Source organism: Lissotriton helveticus, chromosome 1_1 (assembly GCF_964261635.1).
Source record: "Lissotriton helveticus chromosome 1_1, aLisHel1.1, whole genome shotgun sequence".
Lineage (NCBI taxonomy): Eukaryota > Metazoa > Chordata > Amphibia > Caudata > Salamandridae > Lissotriton > Lissotriton helveticus.
The window spans coordinates 1,042,960,938-1,042,988,762 of record NC_136057.1 but is presented as its reverse complement, the minus strand read 5'-3'; the positions used below and the strand labels follow the sequence as shown (position 1 = coordinate 1,042,988,762).

At 43.8% G+C, this 27,825-nt stretch overlaps 1 protein-coding gene across 3 annotated transcripts in view; it reads right to left on the bottom strand.

Annotated features, from left to right (window-relative positions):
* Nucleotides 1-27,825, bottom strand: part of LOC144820313 (putative serine/threonine-protein kinase pats1) — a 299,277-nt gene that overhangs the window by 78,546 nt on the left and 192,906 nt on the right. For all 3 annotated transcript variants that reach the window (XM_078677888.1, XM_078677895.1, XM_078677890.1), the window contains one exon: nucleotides 2,381-2,500. In XM_078677888.1, the coding sequence (XP_078534014.1) occupies nucleotides 2,381-2,500 (120 nt within the window). The remainder of the gene's footprint in view (nucleotides 1-2,380; nucleotides 2,501-27,825) is intronic.

Here is a 27,825-nt window from a genome sequence, read left to right as displayed (position 1 = left end):
CATCCACGCTCGGTAAAGGGTGATTTTTGACTGCCTGTCCCTACCTAATAATGTGCCATGCCAAGAACGATACACGGTTACTGGTACATCACCTTGCTCCTATAGTGCCCTGGGCGTATAGAAATTTCCTGCCCTCTCTACTGCTGGAGAAAAGATATGAAGCAGCAGCCGCAGCCTTTTCACAGGCCAGTCTGAAGCTGGCTACATCAAAGATCAAGTTGTCCAGATTTACCAACGAGTAGAGCTTGTCTTTTCAAAATGTGCCTTGTGCTGTATTCGACTCTGGGTGGCGCTAGCAACCTTATCATCCTAAAGCCCTTTTCTCCATCACGTCTGCTGTTTCCATTCTCTTCTTTCTGGTGCCGGTTTTAATCTTCCAGTAATCGCACGTGATCTTTAATGAATAAACACATAAAGGCTGTTGCCCCAAGAGGATGAAAGCTGTTGGTTCCATTGTTAATTAAAGCTCACTTTTCAAAACACTGCATGGCTGCAATGAAAATAGCGCAGAACCATGGTACTGTGCATTGTCTCAATAAGGAACTAAAAAGGATAAGGGTGGGTGTGCTGGAAGGGTGTCTCGGAACGGGAAATGAAGATAAAGGGACAAAATAATGCTGATACTTATTTCGACAGGATGCTCATAAGAGCTAGAGCTGCGGACTTTGGTAATGGGAATCCGAGTTCGAGCCTCCCCGTAGGCTCTCCCCGTGCCTTAAAAAAAATACAAAAAACTGGCGAGCTACCAGGAGATGACGAAAAGAACAAGCTCTTGGCATTGCTGTGGGGAGGAGAAATGCGAGACACGGCCTGGCGGCCGTGAAAAGTGTGAAGCAGGGGGCGGGGGAGCGGATCCCTTTGAAGTGAAGCTCTCAGAGACAGGCGGCTCGGGAGCAAATGGCAAGCGCAGTAACGAGCACATGCACTCGACGTAATCCGCCTGGTGGTTTCAGAGCTTGGATGAGCCTCTATACTCTCGTCCAATTATCGCTTGCGCGATTAATAGGACGAGACCTAAAAATAAAGAGAGGACCTTGAGACTGCTGCACCTAAGAGGTAAATTTCCTCCTTGGCCTAAGTGGTCCCTGTGACTGGCTCCTAATCTGTTGTGGCCTGTCCAAGAGAAGATTGGTAGTTGTTCTAGCCCACTGGCTCAGAAGCTGCTAAGCCAACTACAATGATTTATTGTAATTAAAAGAACTTGCTTTCCATTAAAAAACATACCTCTTGTTCCCCTGAACACATTGTTGTCTGTTTGGTTACATTTAAAGAAGAAAAAAAAGACACTCTACTTTATAAATGAGTGCCAGATTTTTATTGTGTCACCCGTTTTACTTATTAACTGTTTTAGTATTTCTAATTGCTTTACACTTGTTCCTTTGATTAAGCCTGGCTGCTCTGTGCCAAATCTACTCAGGGCTGAGCTAAGGGTTTTATTAACAAAACCTAACTGGACCTGATAAAGATTGTGATATTACTATATCTATTACATTACAACTACACCAGATAATAATACACTTACCTACTCATGAAATACTGACTTTTTTGTTGTGCTCCTTTTTGGCATGGTATTCAGCAGATATTGCAGTCAGTGGAAACTAGTGAGGTCCGCAGGCCTAGCTGGACGGACAGACATGTACAAAGGACAGAAGTCCTGATGAACGCTCCTGACTGACTTGAAGTGTGCAAGACATGCTGATGCCATTGTAAAGAGCTATGTATGTCCCTTTCTACATTGTATAAGGTTGGCACTAATGAAATGGAAATCATCTCAACAAAAATGACTAAACATATCTTGATTATGTACCAGCTAAGGGCCAACAAGAACTTACGAGTGATCACTTGCAAATAGGGGACCAATATTGGACAGGTGGGACACCCATAAGAAGAAGGATGCTAAGATTGTAAGATCTGTACATATATATAACATTGTTGCTTTTTCCATACAGTGAGCTACATGTTTCTTCTATTAAACAACTTCGTTCATCTTCAATACAAAACTCACTGCACCCTCATTAGTAATATTATTAATTTAGGAGGTGAAATTTTAGGGATAGATTCTACGATGAAAAGGGGGCAATCAAAGATTCTTTGAGCTAGATAGCAGTAGTCGACAAACACATGTTGCTAGTTCAAATAAGTTAGGCAGATGTTTTTAGAAGTAGTTGTTCTCCTTGCTGTTCAGCTATTTGTAGGGACACTAGTATATACACTGTAATAAAATAGGTACATGAAACTTCACTTATGGATGCTGAACCTTCTATAGAGATTGTAATATGAGGAAGGTTTGCCTTTGGCCTCCTCTTTTTGCTCTGCAATAAGACTAAAATAATCCAAGTCAATGCTGTTAAAAATGAAATACCTTTCATCATGGCATTACCTTTTGAAGAGTGTTAGCTAGGGTAGTTTTTCCAACACCACCGTGCCCACACATAAAGAGTTTCAATCTGCTGCGATGTACCAGGTTGTAGTTTTTCAGCAACTTGGATCTCTGCTGTTCCTAAAGTATGAAATGAGACATGAGAAATAGTTTAATAAAAGAAGGAGCATAGGAGAAAAGGGAAGAGTGTGGAGAAGCGCAAAAGAAGGGGAAAGGATGCTGAAAAGATGTGAATAAATATTAGAAAGGACAAACAGGTGGAAAGAAGAGAATAAAACAGTAGGTAAAGAAGAATAGTGAATAAGGGGTACATTAGAATGAAAGGCGAATAAGAGAAACACAAAGCAAGAACCAAAAAATTAATTAAGAAAAGTAGGATAGACAATGTGAGACAAAAGGGTAAAGCTGAAAGGAGAAAAGGGTGGGAGAAAATAAGGACGAAAAGAGAACCAATACGAAAACACATAAGAAAACAATAACAGGGAAAAAGATAGAGGCAAAATTCAACATAGAAAATTATAAATAAGTGAGTAATTGAGAACGGGAGAAGAAGATAAAGCAGAAGCAGGAAAATAGGAGAGAAGAACAAAGAGTGAAAAGGGGCATGCGAAAAAAGAGTAGCATATATAAATCATACAAAGGAATATTGGGGGAACTTTTTCAGGATTCCCACGGCAATCAAGGTTTACCAGGTTCTAGCTGTAACAAAGGAAGGTTTTTACCATCTGTGTCCTGAGGCTTCACTTTACTGTTGAATCAAAAATAAAGCACCAAGTAAAACCTTATCAGGTGTTTGAAACGGAGCAGTCCAATCCTTACTCAAGGAGTTGATGTGGGGTAGAAATGCAGACCTCAAGAAAGCATCTAACCAGGATTACTAAAGTCCACATTTGTAAAGCGCACAATCACCCGTAAGGGTCTCTAGGCGCTGGGGGCCGTCGGGAAGATTAAGCGAGCTATTGCCCAGAGTCACACGGTGCTGGGCTAACCTGCCGCCGGAGCCGGGGATCGAACCGTGGTCCCCAGATTCCAGCGTCAGTCGCCCTGGCCGCGGCGCCACACCTCTCCCAATTACTAAATTACTAAATCATTATCCAGTCAATACATTTACCGAAGAAGGCAAATTACTTTATTTATAACACACAGCTAAACAATATACGTGTGATGGGGAGGGCAAAGAAAGATAATGCACATAGTCTTTACTAAGAGGAAAATTCTGCTCTGAAATTATTCCCAGATCATTTACTCATCGGTGTTTAACACAATTAGGCTTCAACACTGATGGGCACAAACTTCTCTCTAGATCTCCCGGCTATGGTTCTGCTACAACTTATATGGGTAAGTTGTTGCTATCTTAACACTTCTGTAAAACTGTTGCTGTAACATATAGGGTTATTATGTCCCTAGTGACCACGTTTGAGCACAATTTATTGAGAATGAGAAATATCACTGGTTGGCTGCATTTTGAAGGGTGAGAGGTGTTGGCACTCACACCGGTGTGAGTATTTGCACAAGGACTCACGGAAACAAGCATGCTGAATCATCCGTAACCCATTGGTTCCCACAATGGACTCCAAGTGGCAGTTTGTGCATCAGAACATGTTTTCAGGTCTGAAGAGGTAGGGCGGCACAGGCACAGCTCTGCAGAGGGTGCAGTCATTCACACTCAATATGAGGAAGTCTTCACTACAGAATCTTGCTAGGGCCCAAGCTCAACCCATTTCTCAAACAAGTGAAGAGACCACCCCAGGTTTCAGTATTTAATCTGGTTGAGGGGCAGTAATGAATAACCACTGACTACAGTTGGAAGTTTGTCTGGTGCCACGCTATGTCAGGCACTTCTACTTCTTTTGATAAAACTGCTAAACGCTGTTACAATTTTTGTTAGCGCCAAAGTGTCACAGGCCCTATTGTTGTTATTGAAGGAAATCAATGATCAAAATTGTCATGTTTTAATCATCAGATAATATGGAAAGTAGAATTGAAAATAATGTGCATCCATCGTGTCCAATCTAGGTCCAAATTGGCCATACCCAATTCTTTTTTAATATTCACTGGCTATGTAAATGTGTTACATATGGAAATGTATCTTATGTTGATCTACTACAAATCTGACATGGATCCAGCTATCCATGACTTACATCAGAAATCCCTGTTCTAAATACAACATTTTGATTTGATATTAATAGATGAGTTACTTTTTACATTTGATGTAAAAGTTAAAGATGGCTATGCTTATCGAACTTCACACCTGAACACTATCGCTTCTCAGCGACTTATTGGTGACAAGGTCTTAGAGTAAGGCTTCTACAAAAATCTGTAGTCAGGAATGCAAGCTATGCTTTAAAAAAGGACTGGAATCTATATCCATTCCAGGGCTTCTCTCATCATCCTAACAAATCAGTTCAATTCTACAAGTTATCAGTAACAGATATTGCTAGCAAAGTATGATCATCCCTGCTGGGCCAACTGAGTGTGCCCTCTGAATTGGAGTCATCAATTAAATCAAGTATATCAGTGATACCACTCTACGAATCTTTTAATATTTCTTCTTTTCTAAAGTACTAAAGGAAAAGACTGACCTGTCCAAAGTATAAGATGACTGTTTCTCAGATGTAGACATTTTGAAAGCCAGAATTAGCTGCGGTGGAAATGTAGACAGAGGATTAAGTGTTGTTCAAGCTCCATGCCCGAAGGGAGTATAGTCAGTGTGGTGTACGCTCCAAGAAGAAAGTACTCCACTACAAGTGGTACTACAATTGTTCTTTTAGGTAAACAAGGACCTAAATGAGGTGAAAGGAACAAGTTATTTTCCATCCCCACTCCTACATACTCAAGGCTTTGAATCCCATGGTTTTTCCTGAGTTAGTTGTGACATCACTTAATTTGTGGCGTGGATCATCAATGAAAGGATGCTTTTCCTGAACTCACAGGTAAGATTTTGGCACTTTCAATATTAACACTGGAGCACCTACAATTGAAGATCCATTCAACCTGTCAGGCATGGTGGGGTATAAATAATTCAAATGCCAAAGTGCCACTCCTCACTTAATTCATCGAAGGATTTAATCCAGAGAAAAAAGGAAGTAAGTCTTCTTTCACACTTCGTGTTGCCTCACGCAGGCTTTGAAATGCTGGGATTCAAGAGACCTCAGTCAGAAAGGCAATGGCCAAGGTACAAATGACAAACCTAATGGCTGACAAGGTTTCACTCCATAATTTGTACAGTGCTCAAAAGTTAACCTCTCCCCTACCTATTTTCATTTCTCAGGCGTGGTCAGTGTTGAAACAGGGAATACACACTCAGCACTTGGGGACACCCTGATAAACAACAAACCAGACTGGAAAAATTGCAAATATAGTTTTAGAAGAACATTAAATTCTCCATGTGGAAAAATGAAAGTTAGACAACAAATGGAGTAAGTTTGTAGCTTGTGAGAAAGAGAATCGGGAGGAGTCCAAAGTAAGATTCTTCACCTACAGACGTACCTCTGCAGCAAAGGTATCCTCACCAGATTATTAAGCTTTGACAATCTTCACTGCTTGAATCGTGAAACACTTTTCAAAATATTCTCTGCTTTTTCAAAGTTTCTAGGCCCAGAGAGAAAAACTGGACTTTGCTACTTTAAGGTTCTCAACACTAATATGAGTTGGCTCGGATAATGCTTGTCCTTCACAGCTAACTTTAAGCAACTAGAATAGTATCACCAATGTCCTCAGCAGCAGAAGAAGAAGATAGGTTTCTAACATATCTGTGCTGAGTACATTTCCTTCCCTAGAAAAGGAAACTCAAGAACCAAAACTTGCTGGCTATAGTTGTGCTTGAAGGTATGTTTAAAAAGTTTAAATCATGCCCGTGAAAAGTATATCAAGTGTTAGAACTCTTCCCAGTCCAGGAAAAAATCTAGCTCCCTTCTGCTGACGAGGTAGGATTTGAGAGATGTGCTTTAGAGTGTCTTTGGCTATAGGAAGGCTCTTTTAAAGAACTCCTGGAGGGTTTTCATTTCTATATGATGCCATTCTTGGATTTGATGATTGGCTGAATTTCATATGAGATGGCTCAGATTATTGGGCCTCTGATATGCATTTCATATAGGGAAACTATCCATCTGGGAGTCACAGAGACGCAGCTGGTAATAAGTGAATGACAATCAATTTGGTGGGCTTCAGTTTTCAGGCCTTACATGTGGAGCCTAGCATTATATCCAAGTACAAATCCATGTGTGGTGTCATGTCTCTCCTGGCTTTCCATTCTTTGTATGTATCTTTCTGGAACCTTGTGTCCTCATTGTACCAGAGGGTTCCAGGAGTGCCAGTTGCTGAGGAGCGGTTAGTGAATGTAGTCAAATTAAGAGCTTGCTCGCTGTACCTTTGTTGTGTGCCTCACTTTTCCCACTAGTGGCAAGAGTTGGAGACACTCTTTACCTCGACATGACTTAAGGGCTTGGTTTCCATTGCTACATTGCTCAGTGGTGTTTTCTGAACCTTCATCCTGGTTTTATGGTACATGCCAAATGGCAGGGCTCCTAACGGTCAGGGAGCACAGTTGGAGGTGGGGTTGGTGTGTTGCAGTGGCAGCAGTCCACAAGAAGATAAGTGAGAATGGATGCATAGCTTGTAAGACAATTCACTATGGACTATTGTCCTACTTAAGGAATAAATTGTAACTCACAGATGGATAAGGAAATACAAGAAACAGAAACAGACTGATTCTTGAAAACTCCAAAGTTAAAAAAAGAGAAAACATCAAAGCAAATCTTTTAAGGCCTTGTCCAACGCCAAGGACCCCATCCATGAACACATCAGAATAAATCATAACTAAGGGGCCTATTACGATGGAGGATTTTCCGCATCCTCCGGCCCGGCGGAAGCCACCGCCGGCCCTGAGGATGCGGAAAATCCTCTGCGGACCAACCAAAGACCCACCGCCACATTAGGATGGCTGGTGGGTCCTGGTTTCCGTCCGCCGCTTTTCCGGCGCGGTTGGCATACAACCGCGGCGGATAAGCTCTAATATGGTGACGGTGTCTCTCAGACACCGTCAGCCATATTAGGATGGGCTTTGAAAAATGCTTTTCCGCGGCGGGTTTTCCGCCGTGGAAAAGCATGTGTAACTTCACTGCGGGGGCCCATTGCGGGCCCCCTGGGTGAAGGGAGGTGCACATGGGGGGTACCTATGGTACCCCCCTGCATTTGTATGCAGAAATCGGCAGGCACCGCACAGTGCCTGCCGCTTTCTGCATACAAATGCAATGTATGCATTTTTACCATTGCGGCGGATGCAGCTTGAAGCCGCACCCGCCGCAATGGTAAAAATAGAGGATGTGACCGCCAGGGTGGTGGTCACATCCTAATTGCACAGGAGGGAACTCCGCAGGCAATGCGGAGGTTCCCTCCTACTCTATGGTGGCGGACAGACTCAGGTCCGTCCGCCATCATAATCGGCCCCTTAGTTGCTTTCTTTAAACACCTAAAAGTGCTGCTTGCTGCTTTTAAACTATTCCGCTTACATGCTCTTTACTTTTGCTACTGTTCTCGGTCATTTTGTTCTCTTTTTATGACCTGTTTCTTGTAGAGTACTGGCTACCCTTGTGGCTAGATCTGCACAATAGAAAAGCTATAAATAAATAGAAGCTATGAGTAAAGCTGTGGCTGCAATAAAAGCTTAAAGATGAGTTATCAAGGAATGAGTGTTGTCTTCTAGTTTTAAATATCTTCCTGCTCGTGCCATTCCTTAGTAAACTGACCCTTGAACCACATCATAAATGGTAGTAGTCACTATCTCAAAACATCTGAGAGCTTTCATAGGATGACTCTGATAAGGAAAGTATTGAACTGGATGCTGAAATACTATTATTTCCCTGACAAAAGGTATGAGCCTACTATATCTCTTCGTTCAACTCTTGCCTTGTAGCTTATGAAGCAATGAACCACTCATCTATCTTATTCTGCAATTTTTAGCTCTCTGCAAACTTGTTTTATGCCTGGTTCAAGCTGGCGCATTTTATGATGCTAAATAATAAACAAATGCTTTATTTGGGTTGTACAAACTTTCTGCCATAAACATTTTTATAATACATTTATTCACATTTTCTGAGATACAACAAACAATCATGATACAAATAATAGTAACAAGCAGAGCAGACATTTACTGCTATCAGGTGCCTTACAGTTGCAAGGGACTCACAAACTTGCATATCATTGGTGTGGACAGGAACAGTGGGTTGGAACATCTGACGGCCCTGCCGGGACTCCCCCAGTATTATCAGGCCTCAGGAGTTCCCTCAGACTCTCTATGGTCCCTCCCACCATTGCCCGCAGGTGATTGTGATGGAGCGAGGTGGCAAACACAAAATTTTGTGTACCCCTCGTAAAGTTAATGTCCCATAACAATAATCTGTATTAATTGCATGATTTGTGAAATTAACCAAGCATAGATTAAAGTGCACACATTATTTTTTATTATTATACACGGGGAGAACTAATCTGCTTGCATGGAGTGAAATAACACAGCTAAATTGTACGGTTATTGTGTTGTGAACTAATGTGCAGCTTTTCCGTAAACATATGCAATTTAAATGTGCTTATTGTATTCGTTTATGTGGTGGAGAGGTCGAAATGTAAGTATAAAACGCATTTGTGTGGCTTACCTGCTAGGTAACAACTAACTGGGAAACATTAGATAGGTGAGAGGTAAACAGAACGGGTTTAAATTCAAAGTTTAACATAAATCTGTGTTTGTTTCTGCAATAGTTCCAAAAGTGGCCTCTGAGGCCTGTGCAAAGATGGACGTTTGTGTAAACTGTGAGCAAGAGCGGAACTGCGCAGGCGCGCCAAAACATGCAAGTCAGAGTGAACTGCCTGTGCTCGAGGAGGTTCAAGGCTGATGTTGCCCGGAACCTAGGATGGGTGCCAAGCGCGGATGATGTCGTGCTCAGAGCCTGGGAAGATGTATGGATGTAACCATTTAAAGAAATGCCTAGGCCAAAGACTGTCTTAAACAAAGCCCTTTTCAAAATTCGCTGACACGTTGCAAAAACGATGCTGTAATGGTGGGAGGATGCTCACCCACCCCAAAATTGTCCAATGAGGAATCGAATAAGATGTTAGTTGCTTTTAGATAGATTAAGTTAGGGAATTAAGGTATAAAAAACCCTGGTTTTGTGAAGTCGGGGTCGCTTTTTCCGGAGATGCTGCCCGATTGCTGACCGATTCCTGGATGTAAGACTTCTTATGTTCTTTACTTGTTTGCTTTGCAGGATTCAAGGATAAGATGAGGGTGTTAGTTAGGGATGTTAGGAGAGAATGACTTATGGAACTACCTGTTCTTTGCTAAACTTTAACTGTTTTCTAAAATAAAGCGATTTTCTTGAGCTCTAAATAAAATGATAATTTTGAAATGTTACTGAATAAAGATTTACTAATGCGTAAAAAGTCAGACATGATAAAGTTTGCTCAGAATAAAAATTAAATAAATGAAGAACTAGAAGCTGGTCTTTGAATTCTTCCTACGCCTAATTTTCATTCTAGCAGATCCATTGTCACTATGGTGGTGTGTCTGAATAATTTAAAGTTTGAATAAAACCATGGTAAAATGTTTTACTTTGCAGGTGTAAATAATAAATAGTTAATAGGTTTAGACGCCCCACCAAATGCAACAGCGTTTCTCCAGAGTGATTCACCAGAGCCTTGAAGCCAAGTATACATGAACATGGTAAATGCGCAGTGTTATGGGCCCGACTGATGCATGAATTGCGTGTTTTTAGGTTTCAAGGAAATGGTGAGTATGGATTAGAGATGATTTCTGGAGCCGCGCTGGAGCAGTATATTACTTGGTAGCAGAGTAGTGGTTGCTAAGGAAATTAGCTAGGGTTATGGTAAAGTACTATATAGAGTTTTGATGTACAGAATTATGACTAACATTTGTTGAGTTTGTATTACGTTACATGTAGTCCTGGAAAGGCTTCATAGAGTAGGGTGAAGCCAGTGCCTCCGTCTGCAGGAGGAGGAAGTGTGGCAAGGTAGACGCACAGTGAATTAGTCTGTTTCAAAAAAGGGGTATTGTCAAATACCGTGGTGGTATCGGCGTATATCACTGTTTAGGGACCTTAGGCGTGAAAGGATAAATGTATAGTGAGGACAGTCTATGAAATTTCAGCCTTCAAGTATAGGGATCATTCCGTGCTTCCCGACTAAAACTTACTGCTGGTAGAGTAATAGGTCTTAACCCGAGCTTGATTGAAGGGTAAAGGGAGTGGCGTCTCTCTTGTACTAACATTAGAGGAATTCTGTGGTGGGTTAGTGGACGCGCTGCCTACTGGTAACACAGAGTTTATGCATATGTGAATAGGGTTTTCCGTATGAACGTGTGTAAATGATATTGCAATACGCGTTCAAGCGAAACTCTGGAACTGTCTCTGAGGGGCTGAAAAAATCTCTGTATGGGCTTTCCTAGAGAAGCGAGATCCTTATTGCCTGATAGAAGGGTAAAGCCAGTAGTGTTGCTTTATCGGCGAGTCTAAAAATTCTGAGGAGATAAGTGTCGTCTACTCCGGTTACAGAATACTTGTGCGATTGAAAATTCTATCACTTTATTAGCGAAACAGATTAGTGGATTTGTTCTGTGTAAGTTACTAACTGATTTCGTAAAATATCTTGTAAATACGGCTTCTTGAAAAATCATGTAAAGGAGGGGTCAGTCGGCGCTGCAGAAGCCGGAGCGCTGGTGACGTGGAAAGTGTCGCGCTGGGATTGGTCCGCGTGACCAAGACAGAGTAGGAGTTGATTGGTTCACCACAGAAAGCAGCAAAAGCTATTGGTTAAGCACTATAGTGATGTATCGTGTTCTAACTGGTGCATTAGTGCGAACCGCGCTGTGATAGGTTGGTGTTACGGAATCAACAACAGAATAGTACGCGATCTTTTGAAAGCAGGAAAGTTTACTGAAAATGGCATACTACTATTATGGTGATGACAGGAAGAAACCTTCATGGTTCAAAAAGCTGAAAAACGTGTTTGTAAAAGACAAGGAGGTAGTTACGAGAGAGGGAAAAGTTCTTCCTTCACCGAAAACGCCAGCTTCCTATATGTTGACGAAATATGGTTACCATACATGTGTTTGGTTGGAAAATTGGGTGCAGTATACTAAGGATGATGGAGTGTTAGCATTTCCAGAAGGAGGGTCATTTGACGTAGCAATTTTGAGAAATTTGAGAGACAAAATGTTGAAACTTGAGCCGAGACCCAGACCAACTCAATTTGAAGCGCTTGTGGAATGGGAAGATGAGATGCATCAAATGGAATGTGAGAGGTTAAACAAGCATCTTAGGCCGAGAGGTAAAGGCAGAGATTTGTGAAGAGAAACACATGAGTCCAGAATGCGAAGATGGAGAGATGCAAGTATGTGCGATGGCATGTACCCAGTCAGATTGGCAGATGAATATGAGGGACGAAAGAGTACAGAAAAGAAAAAGAATATTGAAGTGGCAAATCAAAGCTATGGTGAAAGTGAATCAGAGGATGCTGTTTTAGAGGAAATATTAAATAGGAGACCGCCTCCATATCAGCCAAGTTCTTTATGGACTACCCCAAATGCCCCGATGATAGAAGAAAGAGTTACTGAATCGCCAAGACAACCATCAAATTTTAGAGATTTTCCTGAAAGAGTGGAAACAAGGTATGTCCCAAGTACCCCGATAGGAGAAGCTAGAATTATAGGTACTCCTGTGCAAAGTAATGATTCACACAGGATTGTGTGGAGTCCGGAAAGACAAACTAATGAACAGCCAAATATGTCTGATTATGAGCGTTCTGCACATGAATTGATTCAAAACCTTACTAGAAATATGGAAGCTGTAACTGTACCAGTAACGACAGGACCTGTAATACCAGTATTTGATGATCAGAAAATAAAAGAGCCAAAATTAACCATTCCGTTGCAACAGAGCTTACAGCGAGCAAGAGAAAGTACTTATCCCGATTTATCAGAAATAAGGCAGAATATGAGTGTAAATCCACCAGAGTTAACTTTTAACAAGAATTTGACATGTGAATTCCCGACAGGAGCAGAATCTGGTTCAGCAACTCCAGAGAGGAGTGCAGACAAAATAGATTTAACGCAAACGCCCATGGGTCCATCAGATAAAGAATTAAGTGAATGGATAAAAACATTGAAATTAAAAGAGCAGGAATCAAAAGTACTGGATGTGGCAACATTGAAAATAGACATGGAGGAATTAATAATTGGAACAATTGGGACAGACATATTAAAAACTTACCAAGATGATGAGCTCATGTTTTTATGTAAAAGTATAACGTGGAGAGCAAAGACAATGTATGATCAATTGGAAGAAGTGGCAAGTGAGAATGGGATAGATTTTTCCAAAATCAAGTCATTGCAGAAATCATATCGAGTAGATTTTGCAGAAAGAGACATTGAAAACATGATTACTGCAGGAAGACAGCTTCAGATAAAATAATTGATTGTGTTGCTGCGCAAATGGGGGGATGTAGGCAAATGGAGGGTCAAGTGGGCAAAGAAGAAATAGGAAAATAGTGATAAGTCTACTTTAGCTTTCCCCATTAGAGAGAAGGGAAAAGTGGCAATTGAATTCCCTATGCGAGAAATTCCTGGAGGAGGATATGTACATGTGCCCTGGAGCAGACAAGATATATTGTCATTTACAAATGATTTTCCCAGATTGAGAGAAAAGCCAGTGGAATGGTATCGACAGGTTGACAGATTTGTAAAAGTGTCAAAGGTGCTGTGGACTGATTTGGATGGATTGTTTGACATAGTAGTGCCAGCATATTTGTGGACAGAATGTAAGATATCCGTGAATTGGCCAAGGGAGGAGTATCAAAGAGATGAGAAAACAGGAGCTCCCTCACCAGAAGTAATGAGGAAATATGAGCAAGTAATAGTATGGTTGAAAAATAAAATACCTCCAAAAGAAACTGATTGGGTAAAGATAGACAGGGCAACACAAGAGCCGAAAGAAACTGTGCATTCATTTTATGAAAGGTTGTTGTTGGTTTTCAAACAGTACAGTGGTTATGAGGAGCTAAATGAAAAGGATATGAGTCATTATGTTTACAGATTTGTTTATGGATTGAGACCAGAAATCTCAGACATGATTAGACACAGCATGATGGATTGGCAGTCGAGTTCAGTAGATAAGGTTCTAAGACAAGCGAAATATTGTAGTGAGGAGATTGATGCAAAACAGAAGAAGCTGAAAGAGAAAGCCATGTGGGCACAAGTGAAAGTAGCTGAACAGCAAGTAGCACAAATGGAGAATAAAAATGCAGGGAATCAAGGTGGGTTTAAAGGTAAACCTAAAATAGTGGGAAATATTAATGAAATTAAAAAGAAAATGCCATGTTTCAATTGCGGCCAGATAGGGCATTGGAAACTCGAGTGTAAATGTCCGCCTAGAGTTAATGGGGAACATACATCATTGAATCCGCAGGTGCAGTTTGAGGTAAATCAGCAGCAACCCCAGCAGCAGCAGATAGCAAATCAGCAAAGTCAGGTGCCACAACCGCCACTGCCATACAGTGGGAATCAGCAGAGATACAGTGCAGAGACAGGATTCAGCGGAGGTGAGCAGGTAAAAAGACCGTGTTTTCAATATTGGTTGCAAGAAGAGATTGGCAGTGAGTCGGATGGAAGTTTCTGACGGTGCCTGAGAGAGGAAGAAGAGTGCGTGCTTGGAGCCACTCTTGAGGTAGATCAGTCAGGTCCATTTGTGAGCGGAAAGGTGAATGATGTGGAAATAACTTTCTTAGTGGACACTGGTGCTACCCGTTCTAATGTTAGGTCAGTGGAAATTCAGAATCTTCCTCTCTCGGGTGAAACTATCCAGGTTGTAGGTGTAGCTAACAGACAGATAAATACCCCTTTGACAAAGCCAGTTGAAATAGAGATTGGGACATACAAGACATGCATCGGTTTGTGGTGTTTGACAGCAGTCCTTTTAATTTGTTAGGAAGGGATATATTGTGTAAAATGAACTGTGCCATATACTGTTCCCCAGATGGCATAGAATTGCAGACCCTAGATGAAGATAGTTTGTACAAATTGACAATGCTCATGATTGAGGCAGAGCAAGACAAACTGTTTCCTGTTTTTGATAAAGAGAAAATTCCTGTTGAATTGAAAGAGGCAGTAAAAGAAGGTGTGTGGGATTTTACTGGAAAAGATATTGGTAAGATGAAAGGAGTTGATCCTGTAAAAGTGTCTGTAAAAGAAGGTGCAAGTTATCCGAATATACCACAGTATAAAATGACGGCTGAAGTGATTGAAGGAATTACTCCAGTGATTGATAAATTTATTGAGCAGGGCATTTTAAGAGAAATTGAGAGCAGTCCTTGTAATTCACCAATTATGAGATAGAAAAAGCCTAATTATGGGATAGAAAAAGCCTAACGGAACATTCAGAATTGTGCAGGATCTGAGAAAAGTTAATAAAATTGTTGTTCCATGTTTTCCAATCGTTCCAAATCCAGCAGTGATTCTGTACCAAATACCACATGATGAAGAGTGGTATACTGTGATTGACTTATGCAATGCGTTCTTTTTTTTTTTTTTTTTGTAACTTTTTATTTGATAAAACAAAAGGAAACAAGACATCAAACATACAATCAAGGCAATGCAGTAATAATACAGCCATTAGGTCGGCGCTCAGGAAGGACGGGAGATACATAATCACAGGAGAAAAGATTCTTTGAATACAGATGAGGGGAGGGTGCCAAAGGTAGAATTGCATATGAACAGCACGACATTCCACAGCTAGAAGGAATGTAGGTCAGGGCGACTGGGGAGGACTAGGAAGTGCAGTGAGCGGGGGCGTACAGATATCTTCATGGTATGAGTTCCACGGGTTCCAAATCTTCCCCCATTTTTTGGGCCTGCCTCTTGCCATATACACTGTCTTCTCTCTGAACATGCACCAGTCCAGACTCTCCTTCCAAGCAGTCACTGTAGGCGGCCTCGGGGACCCCCACAACTGTGCAATATCCCTCTTCGCAACCATATTGGCCAGAGTCACCCACCGAAGCTGCGACACGTCATAATCATTCGGACCCCACACATTCAATAAACATTGTCGGGCTTCCGGCATCATCACAACACCCGTTACTTCATCCATCACTTCATGTATACGATTCCAAAATCGCACCACTTCAGGGCATTCCCATATGATATGGAGATAGGTGCCCAGGAGTCCACACCCACGCCTACACATGCCGTCCGTGGAATAGCCCATATGGATCAGACGGGGGCCGGTGACATAGATTCTGTGGAGGATCTTGAGTTGGACCAGACGGAGGCGGGCCGGAATCGCTACCTCCCTGGGAGAGGAGATCGCGGACTGCCAGTCCTCGTCATCCAGTTCTATACCATCAGCAATCCAGGCTTCACGAAGGCGATCGAGCAGACTCGATCGGTCATTAATCATTTTCTTATAGAACAGCGAGATAGTACTGTCAGGCACATAACCGTCTAGTATACGATCTTCGAGGGGGGAGGAATCCGGAATATCAATACCCACTGGCAACACCGAGTTCAGAGCATGGCGCACCTGGACATAACAAAATTTTTCCCTGTCACTCAGCTTATACTCTATTTGCAGATCCGAGAGGGTCTTCACCCCTCCTTTAACCCAGAGATCACGCACTTTACTAATACCGATCGTGTCCCATTTATCAAATCCCTTCGTCTTCCATAGGCCACCCAACTTCGCAGAGGCATAGAGCGGAGTCGCACCAGTTAATTTATCACTCCAGCCCATAGCCGCCGTTGCGCTATGCCATACCCGCACGGCTATGGCGGTAGTTGTGTACGGGAGGGTCCCGAATAGAGCGCCCTGTGGTAATCACCACCCGGTAACAGCCACTTATCCATTTCAAATGCTGGATTCAACGCCGGGCCATACATCCCGTGGTTGATGGCAGCAAGGTGGGAGGCCCAATAATACCTACGAATATCCGGGAGCGCTATACCGCCATCATACCAGGGAAGTGTCAATTTTGGAAGAGCGATGCGTGAACGTCCGTCCCATATTAATTGCCGCTGCAACGATTCTACTTCCCGAAAATATTTCGACGGGATGACATCAAAACTATTCTGAAGTGCGTATAGGAACCGCGGTAAGGACATCATTTTAAAAAGGGCCGCACGCCCTACGGGAGATAACGGTAATTTACGCCAACGCGCTACATCTGAGCGCAACCTTTGGAGTGGGGGGGAGTACATTACGTTCATAGCGAACCGCCGGATCCAACAAGATAAACACACCCAAGTACTTAAAGCCAGACTGCGACAACTGGATGGGACAGCCCCGCGGCAAACGAGGGACATCACCCGCAAGTACATAAATGTAGGATTTCGACCAATTAATGATAAGGCCCGAGTTCTTCCCGAAGGAGTTAAGTACGTCAAACAATACGTTGAGCGATTTTTGGGGAGATGTATGGTATAATAAAATATCATCTGCATATAAGGAAATGCGATCTTCGAATTCCGGCGTCCAGCGAATACCCTTCATCGAAGGCTCCCACCGTAGCCAAGCGGCGAGTGGCTCCAACGCCAAAGCAAAGAGGAGCGGCGACAACGGACAACCCTGCCGGTATCAGGATATAATCCAATCTAGAAAGACTACCATGAGCTCCCGAATGGAAAGTAAACTGAGTTTGCTCTGGATGCATTAGTCTCCAACAATCTATAAATCCCAATGTTTCCAGGAAGTCACCCAACCAGGCTTGAGCAGCAGGAAGATCTCGGGGCGGAGATCGGTCTATTCTGCCAGAAATTACGGAGTTAAAATCACCACCCAATATCAAAACACCCTCCGGGAGACCCAGAACCATCCGCCCCAGGTCCGTAAATGTCGTGGATTGGAAGCCCGGGGGGACATACACCGACACCAACGAAATTGGTTTTCCCTCCCACCGCCCAACAAGTGCAACATATCGACCCCTGGCATCAAGGATCACATCATCAATCTCGAGGGGGAGCGAAACCCTAAGCAAAATACCCACTCCTCTAGAACTAGATGTAAATCCGGAATGAGCAGCAAGACGATAACCCCGTCTATTAAGAGCGTGACAAGTATTTCCTATTAAGTGAGTCTCTTGTAGCAAAACGACATCAGGCGAAAGGCGCCGCAACAGCTGCATAACGACCCCTCTCTTTATCCGATCACCCAACCCATTCACATTCCGGCATAATACCCTCAACCCTCTACCCCCCATCCAGAACCACAATGAACTCCCATCGCAAAACGAGCATCACACCAATGTCAAAGATAATGAAAGTACTTTGCCTTGAAAAAGAAAAGACAAACAATCCCAAAACATGTCCCTCCCTCCCCCCAAGGTTCCCAACACAACTCCCCCCCACCCTGCACCCCTGCATCGACTCAAAAGCCACCCCAATTTGCAGTGTGCCTGTCGCCCTAACACTTACAAACAAAGAACTAATCTACACAAAGAAAACCCCAGAGGAGGAAATGGTCCCGCCAGCCCCGCTACCCCCCAAGATACAAATGGAATGATCAAAGAAGGCAGTGAGCCTCAGCTGGTCACGTGGAATAGTGTTCCGGACACAGGCACCATAATCATACTTGGTCCAACAGTCCCCCTTCAGCACCACCAGCATGTTCCTGGCCAGCACGGCGAGCCGGCAAAGTGTCCAACCATTCACTCGCTTCCTCAGGCCTGACAAAGAAGAATGTTCGATTGTCATATTCAACACGTAGCCGGGCATAACATAGTGTATTTTAGTTCCATGTCTCTTAGTCACCGTTTCACCCCTTAAAACCCCATACGTTGTTTCTGGACCGATTGAGAAAAGTCCGGATAAAAGTTCACAGCAGCGTTTTCAAACTGCGTAGGGCCGCTCGTCCGTGCCGCCTGCAAAATGGCATCCCGATCTCTAAAGTTGAAGATCCGTACAATAATCGGACGGGGAGGAAAACCGGGCTTCGCCTGTCCCCCTGGCACTCTGTGTGCCCGTTCGATGGCAAACAATTTGCTCAGGCCTTTGGGTGCCAGATGATTAAGAATGAGGTCCTCCACTCGAAGATCAGTGGCGAGTGAACTAGAATCTTCCGGGACCCCAATAATACGCACGTTGTTGCGTCGTGCACGGCCTTCAAAATCCTCCAAGCGACTAGCAAAAAAGTCATTAGCAGATCTAAGGTTGCGCACCTCTGTTTGCAAGTCGGACACATCCGTGGTAAGGCTGGATGTCTTTAGGTCCAATGACTTCACCTTCTCGTTCGTCTTGGCCAAATCAGTTCGAATGAGGTTAACATCAATAGCCACCGTGTCCAACTTCAGAGCCAAGGCTTCATATTGTTGGCCAATAGAAGACTGAATCCCAGCAATGGCGCCCATCACGTCCTGTAACGTTAATTCCGCCAATACAGCAGGATCGTCGACAGCCTCCTTCCAGGTCTTAGGTGCGCCACCAGGGGATCCTTTAGAAAGTGTGTAGCGATCCATGACATTCGTCTGGGTTGGACCTCCACGGGTGGTGGTCTTGACTCTCCGTTTCTCACTCTCAGGCTTGCCAGTCATGGCGAGCCAGGTACCCCGGAGGGAGGCTTGGGATCTGGTCCAAATGGCTCCTTAAAATTCACACACAAGAATACAGGAGGCGAAGTTGAGCCAATTTGAGTCCACAGTCAAACAGTCGCTAGCTCGAAGCTCGATGAGCTGGCATCAGAGCTCGTCCGATCCACAGACACACCGCAGATAGGAGACAGTGCACTGGAGAAACGAAACCGAAAGTGAAGTGAGGCTGTGGTCTGATCCCCTCAGGCCGTTGTTGTTGAATTACGACCTGGGCACTGCTACAACTCAAGGTCCAGGCTGTTCCATGGAAAAGGCCGCAAAGTTCAGGACGGCAAAACTCGGGCACCCTGTGTCCGATTCCGACCCAAAAACCTGCTAGTACATCAGCCGGGCTGTGTCTTCAAAGACCTTCCATCAAATCAGGATAATATCCAGGATAAATGCGGGAGGCAGCGAGGGTCCTCGGGAGCCCTGTGCTCATGCGGCCATCTCGGATGCGCGCGAAGCTCCTCTTCATGAAATGCGTTCTTTACTGTTCCATTGCATCCAGAAAGCCAGCCAATTTTTGAGTTTCGTTTCCAAGATTGTATCCTAGCATGGTGTAGAATTCCACAAGGATACACTGAGAGTCCATCGATTTTTAATCAGCTGCTAAAGAAAATCGTTGGAAAATTTGAGCATGCCTGGAGAATCAGTGTTGGTACAGTATATTGATGATCTTTTGGTTGCATCAAAAACAAAGGATGCTTGTGTAACTGACACAGTAGCATTGTTGAATCATTTGGCAGAAGAGGGACATAAAGTGTCTCCATCAAAATTGCAGTTTTGCCAGAAAGAAGTACAGTATTTAGGCCACAAGATTGCTAAAGGAATCAGACAAGTTACAATTGAGAGAATTAAGATGATACAGGGAATGCAGCCACCAAAGACTCAAAGACAGGTCAGAATGTTCCTGGGAATGGTAGGTTACTGTAGACAGTGGATAAGTGGTTTTTCATTAATTGCAAAACCATTACAGAGACTGACAAACGCAGATATTAGAGACCCAATTGTCTTAACCAAAACAGAGATGGAAGCATTCAAACAGCTTAAAACTAAACTGTGTGAAGCACCAGCTTTGGGAATGCCTGATTATGAAAAAGAATTTGAACTGTACTGCAGTGAGCGAGAAGGATGTGCACTGTCAGTATTAATTCAGAGGCATGGAAGGATGAGAAAACCGATTGCGTATTTCTCAGCTGTTTTGGACCCTGTTGAAAAGGCTTTGCCAGGTTGTCTAAAAGCAGTAGCAGCAACCAGTGTAAGTCTGGAGCAAAATGAAGGAATTGTGATGGGATTTCCTGTGAGGGTGTATGTACCTCATTCAATGGAGATTCTCCTCACAAGAGCAAAGACTCAATACATGACTAACAGCAGGATGACACGTTATGAGAAAATAATTTTGGGAGCTGAGAATGTGACAATTGCAAGATGTGTGAATGTTAACCCATCGACACTGTTACCAGATACAGTTGAGGCAGAAGTGAAAGGTGAGCTTAATCACAATTGTTTGGATGTTCTGGAATACTGCACAAAGCCTCGTCCAGACATTAAAGATGAACCTTTGCTTGAATCAGATTTTGTCATGTTCGTGGATGGATCATGCTTGAGAACAGAGAATGGTATTCTAAGTGCTGCATATGCTGTTTGTACAGTAGCAGAAGTGGTGGAAGCATCTTGTCTGAAAGGAATTAATTCTGCTCAGATAGCGGAATTGATTGCTTTGATACGAGCATGTGAGTTGGGAAAAGAGGTGAAAGTGACCATAGTGACCGATAGGCAATATGGTTACGGAGTTGTTCATGATTATGGACAACTTTGGTCCCAGAGAGGCTATTTGACCTCTGCAGGAACAACCATTCGGAATGCTGAATTCGTAAAAACATTGATCGATGTGATACAGCTGCCTGAAAAATTAGCTGTGGTAAAATGTGCAGCCCATAAGAAAGGTGATGATTATATCACCAGAGGAAACAGTTATGCTGATGCAATTGCCAAACACTGCTAAAAATCAAATTTCAATTAATCGGGAGAAAACTGAAGAACATGTTCCAAGTCCTTTGATGCTAACCACTGCAGTAGAAACTTGACAGGAAGTGAAGCAGATGCAGGAAGAGGCAGGAACAGAGGAAAAAGATATTTGGCTAAAATCAGGTTGCAGACAAAGAGAGGAGGATGAAATTTGGGTTTACAAAGATGAAAGACCAGTAATGCCTGATAGCATGATCTCAGATCTGGCCCGAATGTACCATGGTCAAGCACATATTGGCAGAGATGCTATGATCCGTCTCTTTAGACAGACTTGGTATAATCCAAAATTCAGAATGATTACTGAAAGTTTGTGTCAAAGATGTTTAGTCTGCCAACAATTTAATCCAAACAGAAAAACGGTTGTAAGTTTGGGAACCATAGGACGGGAGGGTGGCCCATTTACCAGAGTTCAGATGGATTTCATTGAATTACCACCATGTAACAGGCTCAGACATGTTCTTGTAATAATCTGCTTGTTCTCTCGATGGGTAGAAGCTTTCCCCACGAGAAGAAATGGTGGAATAACTGTTGCTAAACTGATGTTGCGTGAGATAATACCACGTTTCGGGTTCCCATTCAAGATTGAATCTGACAGAGGACCGCATTTTCAAAATGATTTATTGCAGATGATTTGTGAAGCTCTGGACATTCGCTAGAGATTACATTGTGCCTATAGACCTGAGGCTTCAGGGGTAGTGGAACAGGTGAATGGAACAATTAAAAATAGAATTGCAAAGATGTGTTTGGCAACAGGAATGAAGTGGCCTGACGCCTTACCACTTGTTTTAATGACTCTGAGAAGCATACCTGACAGGAAAACTGGATTAAGCCCTCACGAAATTTTGATGGGTAGAGTAATGAGGCAGGCTTTCGTACCAGTTAACAAACTGCTAGCTATAAATGATGACATAATACTGGATTACTGCAAAAACCTGTCTGATGTGGTAACTTGTGTGCTCCACCAGGTGGGAACTGAGTCAAATTCCAAAGAGAAAACTCCAGCTCATGATCTAGTCCCTGGGGACTGGGTAAGAGTAAAGTTCATCGCAGGAGAAATTGTTTGGTACCAAGGTTGGCAAAGACCACGCCAGGTGATTTTGATTAGCATTACTGCAGTTAAATGTGCTGGATTGAAGAGGTGAGTTCATGCTAGTCACACCATCCGTGTGCCTGAACTTGAAGATCCATACGACGGTGAAAGTACAACTGACTCTGATTCTGAGGGTGAACCAGAAAAGGATCCAGATACTGAAGATCGACAAGAACGTTGACATCTGGAAGTATCAGAAGCCAGTTCTGCGTCTGACGGTGAAGGTGAAAGGGAGATTATTGAAATACCAGATTCAGAAGATCAACTTGAAGATCGAGAATCGGTAAAAGCGAGCACCAGTAATGACGCTAAAGAAAGTGAAGAGAAAGCTGTAGAAAAGGAGAAAGCTGAAACACAAACTGAAAACTCTGGAAGTAGGAACAGAAATCCTGAAACTGGGGAAGAGGAAGTAACTCACGATAAGGATGAGATTCCAAGTACCAGTTATGAAAGAGTTCCTGACAGAGTGACAGTAGAGAAAACTAAGACCGATGAAGACAGAGACATTGTGAAAATCATAATAAATGATACAGTGGAAGACACTGAAAGAGAAACAGATGACAGTGCAGATGAGACTCCATTAAGAAAAAGCACAAGAAAAAGAGCTTGGAGAGTGGAGCATAACACTGTAGAGCCAAAGACTAAGAAAGTTTGCAAAGGAGACAACTGGCCTAAAGGAGCAGGAGGATTGAGATTCAAAATAGTAAATACAACGAAAGAACAAGAAGAGCAAGTGCACAAAATTACCAGTCAGAAAGAGACACTGGGAAAGAAAATAGAGACAATTCAAAGGCCAAAAAGAGCAAGACGTCCAAATCAGAGGTACAAGTCACCTGAGTGGACCTACATTGTTCTTCCACCTATTGTTGAGGTAAATAGTAGTCAGGAAAACCTGTACGACCCAAAACCAATTGGGAAAAGTGAGTAAAAAGTCAATTAAGAAATGAAAAGTTAGGTGCTCAAAGTATATGATATTAAAGTAAAAAGTCCAGAAGTTCTGTGAAACGGTTTTGTAAATATAGAAGAGGTCGGAGTTGACACAAGGTCGAAGAAAACTTGTTAGAAAAACTAATCATAGTAATATTTAGAATAGAAATTGACACAAGGTTGAAGAAAACTTGTTAGGGTGCTGTGTGAGTTAAGAAATTATAGGTGACACAAGGTCGAAGAAACAGTGTTAAAGAAGATGGCAATGAATAATCATAAGATGAAATGTTCTATTTTTAGAAAGTGGTGTAGGTGTTGCTCAATATGTATGGGGTTATTGACTATATTATGGATAATTTTAGCTATTGTGATTCCTTTCCAAACTCATTTAACAAAATTGAAACCGAATGTGAGTACTAGTAAGCCAGATGAGAAAGAAAATGTACATGAAACACATGTGTATAAGCCTGAGTTGCATCAAGGTAAGTCAATTAGTGATTTGCCGCTCAATTGCTCCCTGACCCTGTTCCTCCTGGTGTGAGCGGCTCCGCAGTCGGCGTAGAGAAATTGCGCTCCCAGTAGAGGACGGGCCAGGTGGAGCCCCTGGTGCGAGTTCAGCGCGTGGAGCCTACCGGGGGACTGCGAGGACCAGCATCCTCAGCTTTACACAGCTGGTGCCTCTTCCCCCGGCGGCCACGCCCCCTGCCTCCAGTAATATCAGCGCCAGGGATCAACGGCTGAGTGGGTGCCTCATTCGGGATTATCACCTTGCTACGTGGTTGCTGCTGACTTTCTGTCTCTTCCTCGCCCAGTTTAACTGCTACCTTTCGCGACACCCGCTTCGCGGGTGCCGCTCAATTGCTCCCTGACCCTGTTCCTCCTAGTGTGAGCGGCTCCGCAGTCGGCGTAAAGCAATTGCGCTCCCAGTAGAGGACGGGCCAGGTGGAGCCCCTGGTGTGAATTCAGCGCGTGGAGCCTACCGGGGGACTGCGAGGACCAGCATCCTCAGCTTTACACAGCTGGTGCCTCTTCCCCCGGCGGCCACGCCCCCTGCCTCCTCGTACTTATTGGCCGGATTTCTACTGCGACGCGGGACGGAGCACGGGGCGAAGACCGGGCAAAGAGCGGGCCGTTTGAGGCCGTTCGTGAACGTGAGAGATCGGACCGGGCCCCCCCTCTTTAACTGCCATCTCTGCTCCTCTGACCACACGGAACAATGTGTACCAGAGAAACTAGAAGTAAATCTACATTAGCTGCGGCAGGAGGTGCTAAGGGCCCCATTGACAATTATTTTGTCAAAGCCGGATCTCTACTAATTGAAGAAATTGAGGTCCTTGAAAGAAGACTTTCCCAAGAAATAGACTGGGTCAGAAGATCTTCAATTGGGTTGATGGCCCAAGCTAGAACACCGGAGGGTAGGACCGGACTCATTACAAAAGAAAAGACCATTCAGGTAATACTTCACCCACCTAATCCAGCTATCACTGACCCGGAATCAACGATCGAGGTCCCTAGTGATTTTGATGACTTGAGTATAATGGCCCTTCCAAACTCACAACTGCCACATACATCCCCTGTAATTTTACCCCCACCTCCTGATCCTGAAATTATGGTAGCCAACGCCCAAGAGCCTTGTCCCGATAGAGATAGGGGGACTAGGGAAGGTGCCATACAAAAGAGGGGGGGTTACACCAAAGAAGCTAACAAGACAAAATCCCCAAAATCTAAACCTTCCAGGGTAAATGGGGCAAAGGGAGGCATCACAGTTCCCAACCCAGAAAAGCAGGGTATAAGAACTACCTCCACAACCCATATAATAAAGGTACCAGCTGTGGCCACAACCGCTACCCCAGCTGATAACTCCAGTGGTGATATCACACTGGAGGATATTGGTGTACTTTTCAGATCATTATTGAGCCCTCTCGAAGCTCGACTGATCAAGATTGAGGCCAGGCTAATCAATATTGAAAAATCCACAGTGCAATTAGCTGACTCAAAGAAACTCGACACTAACACAGCTCAAACATCAAAAGGGGGGCCCTGATCCAAAGCCTATAAAGGGTAACATAGCCACGGTTGCAAAGAAAAACGTACCCTCCATCGACAGACAAAATCCAGCGCCCATTTTGGTTAAAACTCCTTTACCCCAGCCCAACCGAAATTGCAACAAAGCACCGCCATTAATGTCACAAACACTAACTACCCTACCGATAACTACCCCAACATCCAAAGATACTGCTCCCACCCAGTCTAAATCCAAGGGCGACCAAACATTTACGGGAGAGAAAATCAACTACAACCGTAAACCTAAACCTGTTAATCTCCCACCAGAGGCTGCCCCTTTCACGCTAGTTTTGGCAGGGGTTCCAGAATTAAAACACACAACAATAGAAACAATTTCATCACTCAGAAATAAAGTTATCAGCTGGTTATCCACATACAGACCACTTCCGAGAGGAATAACCAGCGATATCTCCATGGTTAGGCGGGTCACATGGGTGGGATACTCCAGGAAATCAGTAAGGGGAGACTGCATTCTGGTCACCTTCAGAGAACCGGGCACTGCTGCTTACATTTGTGCCTGGGACCCTGATGACCAAGCCAGCAATATCCAATCTCTCCCTCTCTCATTCTTCTATCCTTCAAGTCCATATAACTTGGAGGATGAAAGATGGGGGCACCACCAAGATCTACTGGACGATTGGGGAAGTGGTCAAAGAGAGAGAAGCGGTCCTCCAAATTATAGGGGAAGACACACTGATCATTTTATGCAGTTTGAGGAGGATGAAGGCTGGGAAAAATTCTCAAGGAGAAGGGGTCGGGGGGGAGGATTTACAAGAGGTATTCAAGGGTCCCATAGAGTGCATTTTCCAGCCCAATTCCCTGTTTATAACAGATACAGCAGTCTGGAAATGGTGGACTGACGCATGGACAATGGGGGGTGTGAACGGATAGTCTTAGAAGGCACGGGGAACAACACACTTCCACTATCCACTTTGCTTAGAGGGACACAAAACTCCATGGAATTAAATCCAGCTCCAGAGTCCTCTCCAGAGGTCCCAAATGTGACCCATACTGACCTAAGAGTGGCACAGGTCCACTCATCCCCAATACAGGTGGTTACTCCAGAGAACAGGGAAGTTAATAATAACACCATTATGGACTTACCCTCTACCGAACCATGCCCCTTAACCCTGGTTTCGTGGAACGTAGCGGGATTAGCCAGTAAGATTGACTCTCCTGACTGGGCCTCCTTTATTGATTCTAAAAACATTTTACTTTTCCAGGAGACCTGGGCACGTGAGGAAATCCTGCGTCAGGGTTTTGCAGCCTTCTCTAAACCTGCTAAGTGGGGGGGAAGGGGAAGGCCATCGGGAGGACTCGCGATATGGATAGCAACTGATTTAGGATGCCAGGCTAACTACCTGGAAACAGATTCAGATGACCTTCTAGCTGTCTTATTGGAGTGGCCAAATTCGTCGAAATTGGTGGTTATCAACATATATTCCAGGCCGGTACAAATGTCCAAGGAATCCAGCACCATAGAGAAACTCTCTGTGTTCCTTGATGGTATTCCCTGTGAACTTGCATGCCTGGTGGGAGGTGATTTAAATTCACAGTATGAACCACTATCAGGTTTACGTGATGGCCCCTCTTTAGAGGAAGACTTATGTTGGCACGTACCGATGACGGTGGCACCCCCCGCGAGAGCTTGGAGCCCCTTGGCCTTGCAGATTACTGCCCTCACCCTAAACCAAGGATTAAGGGCCTGCAATGGCCGCTGTAAATCAGACATACCTAGCATCTGTACTTATAACAAAACTGGCAGAGAATCGAGAATAATTATATTCTCATTAAACTATCCATGTGGCCACAAGTAGTCGATCTAAAAATCATCGAGAGAAGGGATAGTGACCATAATGCCTTGGAACTTTCCTACATCTCACCAGGGAACGAACCTACTATGCCCAGTACGGATAATGACAAGTCTGGGCTCCTATTAGAAAACAATCGGAGGAAAGTCAAATGGGAGAAATTAATTACCAGGGGAGACGGACTACCGAAACTATATGCTAGGATCATTCCGCATTTGGAGAAGGCTTTCCGGATAGGGAAAGAGGTAGAAGGGCCAGCTAATAGAGAAAAGCTCGCTCATACACATGCTGAGCTAATCAACACCCTAGAGACAGATCTATTCTCAAAGTTGGGAAAAAGATCAGGACCCCCAGCTAAAACGACCTGGTATAATGCCACTTGTAGGGAATCTAAGACTAAACTGCTACTCGCCATCAAGAGTGGCACCAATAGGGAGGAAATCCAAGCCAGGAGAAGATCCTACAAGAAGCTCCTGATAGATGCAAGGGCCGAATGGGACCAGGAATACTGGGAAAACCTCTCGAGGTCATTAACCAGTCGAGACTTGCGTAAATTCTGGCGCCTGGTCACAAACGGCACAGAGGATCTACCATCGGCTATCGAGCCTAATATCGCTCCCAGCTTATGGCAGAGCCATTTTAAGGCACTGTATTCAGCAGAAGATAGGTCACCCAGCATCTCAAATAGTACCCCAGGCCTAGGTACATGTGACGATCGTTTCACAGAAAAAGAGGTGAGGGCGGCCATAGCTGGGCTTTCTGTTGGAAAAGCCCCCGGTCTCGATGGGGTACCTGGGGATTTATTCAAACAAGAACCAGGGATATGGGCCCCATACCTCACACTGATATTTAACGCCATCCTTGGGGGTATGGAGGTTCCGGATACTTGGCTGGGCGCAGAG